We start from the raw sequence: 10,648 nt of genomic DNA, 5'->3' as shown, positions 1-10,648 counted from the left end.
GCAAGTGTGTCCTCATAAGCATACACGTGTTTACAAGCACACACATAACACACCCCGAGTATTTACACATTGCACACATGCTTGCAGGCACACACCTGACACACACACGTGTTTACAAGCACACACACAATGCCCTCAGTGCACACATGTTTACAAGCACAGACATAACACACGTCGAGTATTTACACACTGCACACACGCTTGCAGGCACACACCCGATGCACACACATGTTTATAGGCAAACAGACACAATGCCCACAACACACATGTGTTTACAAGCACACACACAGGATACTCACACCGCACCCGTGTTTACAAGCGCACATATAACACACCCCGAGTATTTACACATTGCACACACGCTTGCAGGCACACACCTGACACACACACGTGTTTACAAGCACACACATAACACCCCCCAAGTATTTACAAGCACACAGAAAACACACCCCAAGTATTTACAGTTGCACACATGCTTGCAGGCACACACCCGATGCACACACGTGTTTACAAGCACTCACACACGCCATGCACACAGGTGGCCGCCGCTGTAAGCGTGTCCCAATAAACTCCCCTGGCTGGTGCCGGTGCCCACGGGTGGGTTTGGGACGAGTGGAGCACAATCCTGCCGGAATCCGGGGGCTTGGCGGCTGCTCCTCGCCGCCGCTTGGGTTTATTTTTAAACCCGTTGGCCCCGAGTGATTCACACGCTGCCTGTTCCCTGTTCCCTGCTCCCCGGCAAGTTTTACACGACCAAAATAGATGTTCTGGAAGGAACGGGCCACCCGGCAAAGCCGCGGCAGGGAGAGCGGGGCGCTCCCGGGATCCCGGCCCGTCCGGGGCTGGAAACGTCACTGAGCTACCTCAGTGAGGGCGGGTTTGGGAAAATGCTGGTGCAGACACCCTGGGAAATGGGATCATGAGGGATGTTTAACCTGGATCACACCAGGCTTCAGTACTGGGGGGTCTCCCGTGGGTATCCCAAGCCCTGGGGGCTCTCACACCTGGTTATGGGGGAAAGGGAGCCCAGCAAGGCAGAAGGGAGGGTGGAATGAGGGCAGGGAATGGGATAGCATCATCTGTGGGAATAGAGCAACATTCTTTTGAACAGAGCACCCATCCCAAAGCCAGGGTCCTGCTTCCCCCAGCCCTGCTGGCAGCAGCTCCTTGCACTGACAAAAGCACCCAGCCAAGGTACCACGTTACAGCACACTGGGGAAAAAAAAAAGGAAAAAAAATCTGACTTGTAAAAATAGGAGGCAGTAATAACTGTTAATTCACTATTTTTAATTTCAAGTTCAGTCATGAAAGGTTTCCAGCCATAACAGCGCATCTCACTCACTTAAGACCAAGACACACATACAACAGTCCCAGCCAGCCAGGATTTCTCCCTGACAGATTCCCTGCTTTCAGCTGAATGCCGTTTCCAGCACGGCAATCCCAGCCATGGAAGGACAACAATCACACCTGTCCCAGATCTGTGGGACAGCAGCAACACTGGTTTCTTCTCCAAGAAAAACACCATTGAAACCAACCCCTCTGGATGGAGGAGATCTGGAGCTGAGCTCCCCACCCTGAGAGTAACAGAGCAGGAGGAGGATGGGTCAGTTGGCCAAATCCCAGGCAGAGGTGACAGCCTGAAGAGCTGAGCAGAGATTTTGTAGTGTCCATGCACCACTCAGCAGATTTGCAAGGGCTCCTCAGAGAGGCTCCAGGGTGTCATCTGCTGAGGAAAAGTCACAGGAGGTGGCAGCAACCAGGGTTTAGGGCAGCAGAGGTGGTGGCTTGCAGGCCTGGCCATCAGAGGAGACAGAAGGGACAAGGACAGGACCCCACAGCACAATGTGACTGCAGAAGCAAACCCTGGGACAACAGCAGAGACTAAGCACAGTTCATCCAGCTGAGCAGGCACCCTGCAAACTCCAGAGCTGCCAGGATGATGCTTTTCCAATAGCATCTCTGGAGCAAGCCCTACCCATCTCCTGCTAACCCTTGCACAGTGTCCCAAGCCCCAGATGAGCAGGAATAGGCACCTTTTTCCTCTTTGGGGTCATTTATTTATAGATTTAAAGAAATAAAAATAGAAAAAGAGGTAAAAAGTGCATGCCGAGGCAAAAGAAATGTTCATTTTAATGAAGCCAGAGCAGAGGGTGGGGTGGGAGGGGTCCCTCTGCCCTTCTGAGGGGGGAACATGCCTGCTGCATGCACAGAGACAGGGCAGTGGGGCTCTCCTTCAAACCTCGCCAAATTCATGCTCACAGTATCCAACGTAGAGAGGCTGTGCCTGGACACCACGCCTGGGAAGAGAACAGAAGGATGGCATCAGGGAGAGGGCACAGGCAGAGACACCACCAGGTCTGAGGGTGCCCAGTGGCACAGGATGGCTGTGGGTGTCCCGTTTCAGGTGTGACAAGCAGGGAGTGGTTTTCATCCTGTGCTTATAAACAGTTTTTTGCTCATGTGTGGGAGCACAGGGTGAGGACAGGTTTCCTGGGGAAGCTGGTGCTGCAGGAGGAGTGGCAAGAGCTGACAAGTCCCCTCCTTCCTGAGCACAAAGCCCTCTCCTCGCCAGAGCCACCAGCCCACGCCAGCAGCAGGAGCGCTCCTCCAGCGCTGCACAAAGCAAGCTCTGCCCACGCACAGGCAGCACAAAACCCAGGGCTTTCCAGAGGAACAAGGGTCATTTTGCAGCAGGGCAAGCCCCTCTCCCTCCTGCCCTCCCAGGGTTGAGCCCAGAGCAGCAGGGCAAGGGTGCTGCCCCAGGATGGTTACCCGAGCAGCGTGCAGCGGAACTCCGCCAGCCGGGCGTACGCGTCCTGCACATTCCCAACAGTCTCATTGCTCCAGAGTCTCTCAGCTACGGCTCCAGCTCTTGGCCTTGAAGACAAGGGACAGGCAGTCAGGACAGGGGGGAGCTCAGAAGATTCTTACCTGAAGCCCTGAACTCCCAAGCACTTTTCTAACCAGCATCCTTCCATGCACAAAGGCTTCCGAGTATCCCAAGATCCGTTCCTGGACATGGGCCCATCAGAAGCAGACCAGGGTGACAGCACAGAGGGGTGTTAAACACAACCTGGCTGCAGCAGCAGGTTGTTACAGCTTTGCAAACTCCCATTTCGGCCCAGTGAAGCTGTTACCAGCACAGCACCAGCAGGTTGTTACAGCTTTGCAAACTCCCATTTCGGCCCAGTGAAGCTGTTACCAGCACAGGGAGGACAGGGACAGGCACCATGTGCAGACCAAACCCATGAGTTCAGCACATGACACTCCATGGCAAAGAAAAGGGATGAAAGCCCAGCCCCACACAACCCAAGTGACCTCCCTGTGGTCCCTCTTACCAGAGCCTGGGGGTCAGGTTGGTGACATCCACATATTCACCCCACATGCAGGCCTCACCACCGATCACCAGGGCCTTCTGCTCAGGGCTGCCTGTGGAGGGGACAGCAAAGCAGCCACTCCTGGCACTACACCTGAGTGCCAAGGCAGCTGCCATGCAGAAAGGGGACACAGGGAACACACCTTCAAACATCAAGGGCTCCACCTTATAGGCTTTTATCCAGTCCTGCCCGTAGGAGATGCGGTTGAGGTACCAGGGAGCAGAGAGCAGAGCCCTGTAGCCAGACCTGGTGACATTGGCGATCTCGTTCAGGTACTGCAGGTCGTTCTCCTTCCACACGTGGATGATGGTGTCAGGCCTCAGCTGAGGAGCACAGGTGAACACAGGGCAGGGATCAGTGCAGTGACAGAAACATCACCTGCTCCCCTGAGCAGAGTGCCCTGACCCCTCCACATCCCCAAAAGGAAGCTGAGGCAGACTTGGGCTTCATTTTTGGGCCACTTCCCATCTGGTTTGCAGGAACATTTGCAGTGTGTCTTGGGAAGGGTTAAAACCTGCATCCTAGAGCAAGCAGAGCATTGGCAGCAGTGTGACAAAGCTAAGATGAGGGCAGCTCACTGGCAGCACCCTCTTGAGATCGACCACAGTCCCATTACAGAGTAACACCCACCAGCCCCAGCACAGCCCCCCCAGAGCACACAGTGTATCAGGGGGGTGCTGGCACTGCTCACCCAGCACAGGCAGCTCTCACCTTCACGTCGTTGTCAAACACCTCCTGCCACACAATATAACCTTTGCCAAGGGAAGAGACGATGTCCAGAAGCCTGGAGTGGGAAAAGTTTTGGGTGATCTCACAGATTTCCCTCTTTGGTGGTTACATACAGCCTAAGGAGCAGCACAGATATTCCCAACACCCTCAGCAGGATGTGGAGGTGCTTCTGAAGGAGAAGAGAAAGACCACAGCCCCTTATGGGGCTTCTTTCTCCTCAGCCCCAGGGTTTTTTGTGGTCAATCTCCCACTAAAATGTTCCCTTTTGGGGTCAGGGAGACATGACCAACAGGGAAGCTCCTGGAAAGGACATCTGGTGTCCCCAGGACAGGAGACATTTGAGCTGGTCACACAGTGCAGCAGCAGGCCCTGGATGTCCTGTCCTTACCTCTGGATGTAGAAAGACTCTAATTTTTTGTAATCTTGACCAAGGCCCATCTGAACCATGAAAGCACGGATTTCTGGATTGGATTTCCTGTGCACCAAAGAGAAGAAATAAAACCATTGCAACCTTAGCTCTGCAGTAAGGTCAAGGCACAGTCAAGTCCCTCCCACAACAGCCCAAGGCTTGCCCAGGTACTCCAGAGCTGTGGCTGGACCAGCACCAGAACCAGCAGCTCCCTACATTCAGCATCACCATGAGCACAGAAATCCCCAAAATCCCAAGCACCACCACTACCCCTGGCCTGGGAGAGCAGGACACCAAAGCTCATGACCAAGAAGCCACGGGCTGGGACTCCAATCCCAAATACTTACCCCCAGCCCCCATCCAGACTGATCTCAAACTCACCAGCACGTGAAATCTACCTCATCACCACCAAGGTGGAGATAGAAGTCTGGGAACACAGCGCTGACCTCTTGGAACAAACTGGTCACAAACTGGTAGGTGCTGTTAACAATGGGGTTGATGGGCCCGTAGACTCCAGAAGGACCCTGGCTCACATAGCAGGGAGTCAGGAGGCCTGGAGCACCTGATGGTAACAAATGCAGGATGGTGAGGAAGGGGCAAAGTGTGGCCATATCATCCTCTACAATGCCCCTCAATGCACAACTTAGGGCCTGTCAGGGGACAGGAATGGAGGGACAGCCACAGTTCCAGCTGTGACCACACACACAGAGAATTTTAACATGGGCCTTGGCAGTTGGAGGCAGAAAAAGGAGAGAAAAAGACAATGGAATGTTTTCCTGAAGCTTCTTGCACTTCTACACATAGGAGACACAGTCCCTGGAGTAGATAGCAGTGTGTCAGGACTGGGACACAGCTGAGCAGAGCAAGGAAGCTTGGCCAGCTGTACCCTCAGTTAAACACAAGATCCTTGCAATAAGCCATGATCTTAGTTTTGACAGAGCAGATGCTCCCACAAAAAAATCACTCAGTCTGGACCCAAGAAAAGATGGAAATGTGGAAATGTTTCCCTTTGAATTCTGCTCTTGATGTCGGACCACTGGGTCCCACATCCCCCAAATAACGGTTTGCTCCTCATCAAAGCAGCCTGTGGGACACTGCTGCCCACACCCAGCTTTTAGGGTCCAGCACCCATCCCTGCCCCTGGGACAGCTCCAAGTCTCCTCAGGGCAGCAGCAGGCAGGGTGTGCTCCTCACCTGGCCCCCAGGAGAGCGTGTGGCCGGGGGTGTCGAACTCGGCGATGACCCGGATGCCGCGCAGCCGCGCGTACTCGATGACACTGCGCACGTCGCTGGCTGTGTACACGTGGGTCATGGCATTGAAGGCTCCCTGGGACACAGGAAAGCTCAGTGCCTTGCTCAGGAGCAGGGATCTGCTCATCTGAACTGGGCTTTACATGGTGATCATTACCTGCTTGCTGAGCTCTGGGAATGTGGAACTCTCATAGGGGAAAGATGGGTCATCCACAATGTGCCAGTGAAACACATTGAACTTGTTGTAAGCCATGACGTCCTGGGAAGGAACAGGACAAAGATGAAACATGCCCCATCCCTTCTGAAAGGTCACCCAGCTTGGCACAGATAGACAACAAGGTCCTCCAGCTCCAGAAGGGCAAGGCAGAGTCCCTAAATGCTCCCCAGCATCCAGGAGGGATTCAGACACCTCCCTCTAAACACAAAAGCTGCACAGGGCCAGGAATACTTCTGCTTAGTAAAATCCCAGTTCTCCCTGTAACTGAGCCACTGGTGGAGATCTGGAAGTTTAATTCTTCTTGGGATGAGCATAGAACCACCACCCACCTTTGCCAGTGTTTTCCCTTGCCCTAGAAACAACTCAGCCCTGAAGAGTAACCTGGGCTGCAGGGATCCAAAACACCTCAGGGTGTTCTTTTTAACAAAGGCAGCTGAGAAATCACCCAAACAACGGAGCTCAGTTGTCACAGGGGAAGGGACACCCAATTAAGCCATCTCATCTCCCAGCATGGATGTCCTACCAGAGTTTCCAGGATAGCTTTCAGAGGCAGGTAGTGTCGAGAGGTGTCCAGCAACAGTCCCCGGTGAGGGAAGCGGGGAAAGTCCACGATTTCTGTCTCATTGATGTAGTACTGCACACAGAAGACACGAGGAAGATGTGAGCAGGATGTTGGACAAATGGCCATTAGCAAGAGACACTGAGGGTCACCATTGTCCCCAGGGCTGGCAGGACAGAGGTGTCCTCGCTGCCCAGAGTGCAGTGTCCAGAAAAAGCTGCAGCACTTCTTTACCACTCAGAAGGCTGGATCCATGAATTTCCACTTGGCCCTTGGCAAGGCTGTGCCCACTCATCCCAAGCATCCCAGCAACCTCAGCCTGTCCCCATGGGGGCTGGGGCACTATGGGGAGCTGCCTGCCCCCAGGAGACAAGGCCAGGACTCACCATGCCATTTTCATCTCTCCCAACAAGCTGGCTGAATGTTTCCAGGCCTGCAGGAAAACACACAGCCCCTTTGTCAGCACAGACACCCCCAAAGGAGCAGAGCTCAATTAACAAAGTCTATGGAAGAGAGAGGCACTGGAGACATCCCCACAGGCCCGAGGCAGGGAGAGTGGGAATGCCCTGTGGGAAGCACAGCTCACCTCGGAGAGCTCCCCAGATGGTCTCTGCTGCAAGCAGCATGGAGCCTTTGGAGACAGACAGCTTATCTGAAAAACAGCATCAGGGGGATGTCCCACGCTGCCACAACAGCACTGGGCAGGGCTCAGGTACAGAACTGCACCCCCAGACCCGAAAGAACTGAATTTTGGCCCTCTCTTGCTGTTTTAATCCTCTCTCCACTGCTTTATCAGCACCCTCAGGTCCCTCCTGCCCTACCCCAGTGTCTCAACAGCAGGGAATTGGTGCCCTCCCCAAATCCAAGGGTAACTGCACAGTGCTACTTCCCAGTGACAGGCACAGAAACAGCCACATTCCCTCTCACTCCCAACCCTGTCACTTACAGCTCTCGCTGGAGTCCAGGCTGGGAAACCCATCGCAGCCTGGAGTGGAAACATAGACCAGAAGATTGTCGCAGGGTGTTTCCCAGGACGGCTCGTTCTCTGCAAAGGACACAGACCATGCACATCAACCCCATCCCAGCTCTTTTCCCTGCTTCCAAGCCCACCGCCATCCTCCCAGCCCAGCTAGGGATGGAGGCAGACACAGGCACCCCTTCCTGCACCCCAAAACAGACACCACGGTGCTCAGCAGGGGTTAATTTCAACACAGCCAACCAGGAGAACATGAGCTGATCCCAACCTATGAGGAAGCCCACAAGGAAGCTTAAAGGAGCACACAAGAGAGGAGAAACATCAGAATACAGACTAGCAGCAGCCCCTGAAGTTTCCTGGACACCAGCCCTGGCTCTTACACTACAGCCATGGCTAGTGAAAGCTCCTCTAGGAGGGTGAAGAGCTTCTTGTTTCCAAGATCTCCCAGCACTGCAAAAAACTACAAGCCCAAGAGCTCTGCTCCACTCAAACTTCTTGGAAAAGGGCAAAGAAAACGTGAATGTTTCCACCTTCCTTTTAAAAAGGGTGGAAAATGAAGCTGCTAAACTGGGCTGAGTTAGAGGCAATCAAAAGGTCTCACCCAGCTCAGAAAGCTCCCAACTGACTTCACCTTCTGCAGAGCAGGTCCCAGGTGTAGCAGCCAGAGAAACGAACCCAGTCACATTTAGACCTCAGGCAGGAGCTCTGGGCACACTTCCCTAACTGAAGAGCACTTCCAAGGATGCACAAGCCTGAATTCCCACTTGAGTCACTCCCCCATTCCAAAGGGATACTCAACCTTCATTGGGATACAATGGACTTAGAGCAGTCAGTTGCCAGAAGGAACATGGGGTGGCAGGGTGGGACCCTGCTCATCCCAGCCAAGGTCTGTACCTACACCCCACAGCATTCCCAAAACAGCCAAAGCTCAATGTGGTCACTGAAAATAAGGAGCTTGGCTTTGAACGAGCCAAGAGCACCAAGAAGTTTCCAGAGAGACTGTGGCACTGCCAGCATTTCAGAGAAATGCAGAGAGCCCCTGCTCCACAGCTCACAGGAGCTCACAGAAATCCCCATTTCTCCATGAAGGGATGACGAAACCTCTGCGGAGAGAAGGAAAACAGCTTGAAGCCAGCCCTGTTTTGAGCTTTCCTCTTGGCTGCAGACAAGCTGGTAGCCAAGGCAACCTCACAGATGTGCAAGCAGCACAGCAAGACCTGCTCCCTCCGCTCGGGAAGGCAGCAGCTCACCGGGAACAGCCGCTCTCAGGCCTGGCAGCATTCATTCTGCTGAGGAGCTTCCACAGAATTGGTCCCACCATCACACACTGTGTTTGAACCTGCTGGTGAGGTGCTTCCCAACCCAAACACGGCCCCCAAAGCCAAGGTGCAGACAGGAACCACCACCAACCACACCTGCAACGCAGCACAGCCAGAAAATGCTTTCTGCCATTTATTTCCTCTATTAATACAAATTATTTCCTTTCATCCAAGGTTTCCACTGCCTGTTCTTACTAACCACCCATGCGGAAAAAAACGACCAAAAAAAAAAAAACCTGAAGGAAAAGAGGGGAAAAAAGGCCTTAAAATAATTTGTGTAGCTTGAACATCAGAAAGCAGGGCATATGGAAAGTGATGAGTGTGAGCTGGATCTTGTGATCGCAGTGTTGCTCCAAGTGATTTGATGGTCACATTTCCCCTCTGAGTGGAACAGGAGAGCGTGAATAATTAGATCAGCTGTTTTTAGTTCCTAGCAGCAAAAGAGAACCAAGAGGAGTCTTTCTGGCTCTCAAATCAAAATTTATTTCTACTTCTACTCACAAGAGTTGAAGAAATAAAATAAGCCAAAGGGTTCTCTGTTTCAAACCTGCTTTTTTCAAAGTATGATGTACTCAAGACAAAGCCAAGTGGCTTCCAACACTGCCACCCTTCTCTGCTTTGATCAGCGGCGACAGAGTTCACACTGACATTTAAAACACTCAGGAGCAGAGTTACTAGCTCTTTTTGATGAATGAAGTGCTTCATACTCCCTGCATATAGCACTTCAGGCTGCAGCAGACCCACGCAGCTACTGAGCGTCCCTGCACGTCGGCTCCACAGCCAAGAGATTTCCTGCAGCCCATCCCAGGCAAGCAATGGGTGCTGTCATGAAGAAGTCTGAGTTCAAGAAACCTTCAGAGCCTGTCCCATAGCAAATCCAGAGTCTCAAATCTTTAGCCTTTCCTCATCTTACCCTACAATTTCAGGATGAATCCAGGAGCTAATTCCTCCCTGGCAGAAAAGCCATGCTGCCTCAGGACTTTCAACAGCTCCACTTTGGCAAAGGTGTCCCGCGGCACAAGTATGTACTTGGAAGAACACACACAAAGCAGCAAGTCTTTCCTCAAGGTGAGACCTCACACAGGCCACCGAGAGCTGCTACAAATGAGAACAGCCAAGACTGAGCAGTAACCCTGAAGCAGGAATGGCTGCAAGACTGGGAGCAGCTCTCCCTGCAGCCACAAGAGAAGGAAGTGAAATGAGAGATTAACACTACCTGGAGGAAGCAAAAAATGAAATAGAGAAAACTCTTGATAGCGAGAGCTGAAATCCTGGCAGAAGGACAACTAGTGCCGTGCCAAACTCGATTAGATTCCTCCCACACGTGCCATAGGCATTGCTCTCCAAATCTCAACCCATCGCTGCCCTTGCCACCAGACTCCATCCAAACCACAACTCCCACCCCACCTGCCGCCGTAGAACTGAGGGGGAGGCACACGGCCACCAAACCCCGCGGTCTGATCCCAAAATTAGCGAGGGTGTGCGGGGTAGTTTAAGCTCAAAGCCACGGAGAAAAAGGGTCAGCGCCCGCCGCGGCCCTCACCGGTGGCACGGCCGAAGAGCAGCGGCCAGTACCGCTGGAAGGCGGCGTCCAGCACGGCGCAGCCTGGCCCCACGGCCGAGCCGTCCGCCACGGCGAAGCGGAACCGGCGGGCCGGCACCGGGCAGCGGCCGCCTCCGGGCGGGAAGCTCTGGGCCTGGGGCTGCGGCCACACGGCCCCCGCCGGGCCCGGCAGCAGCGGCAGCAGCAGCAGCGGCAGGAGCAGCAGCAGCCGGAGCAGCGACAGCTGCAGCGCCCGCGCCGCCGCCAT

At 53.7% G+C, this 10,648-nt stretch overlaps 1 protein-coding gene across 1 annotated transcript; it reads right to left on the bottom strand.

Moving 5' to 3' along the window:
• Positions 1 to 1,283: 1,283 nt before the first annotated feature.
• On the bottom strand, positions 1,284 to 10,648 carry HEXA (hexosaminidase subunit alpha). Its single transcript, XM_054272710.1, has 14 exons — positions 10,381 to 10,648; positions 7,489 to 7,587; positions 7,129 to 7,194; positions 6,929 to 6,975; positions 6,507 to 6,617; positions 5,924 to 6,025; positions 5,710 to 5,842; positions 4,897 to 5,077; positions 4,495 to 4,581; positions 4,089 to 4,161; positions 3,520 to 3,700; positions 3,339 to 3,429; positions 2,773 to 2,877; positions 1,284 to 2,297 (listed from the first exon to the last, which is right to left on the bottom strand). Exons 1-14 carry the CDS (start codon positions 10,646 to 10,648, stop codon positions 2,234 to 2,236), a joined length of 1,608 nt encoding a protein of 535 aa, XP_054128685.1. The 3' UTR covers positions 1,284 to 2,233.

This window comes from Melozone crissalis, unplaced genomic scaffold (genome assembly GCF_028551555.1).
Source record: "Melozone crissalis strain CALT ecotype California unplaced genomic scaffold, PUWL_Pcris_2 ptg000014l_1, whole genome shotgun sequence".
NCBI classification, from domain to species: domain Eukaryota; kingdom Metazoa; phylum Chordata; class Aves; order Passeriformes; family Passerellidae; genus Melozone; species Melozone crissalis.
Note: the sequence above shows the minus strand (reverse complement) of the source record. Positions and strands in the feature narration are given on the sequence as shown.

Excerpts from the sequence above, each read along its gene's own strand:
- HEXA (XM_054272710.1), bottom strand. The coding sequence starts at position 10,648 with ATGGCGGCGGCGCGGGCGCTGCAGCTGTCGCTGCTCCGGCTGCTGCTG. Across the intron at positions 7,195-7,488 it reads CCTGGACTCCAGCGAGAGCT|ATAAGCTGTCTGTCTCCAAA; the intron begins GTAAGTGACAGG and ends GCTGTTTTTCAG. Across the intron at positions 3,430-3,519 it reads GGAGCCCTTGATGTTTGAAG|GCAGCCCTGAGCAGAAGGCC; the intron begins GTGTGTTCCCTG and ends TCCCCTCCACAG.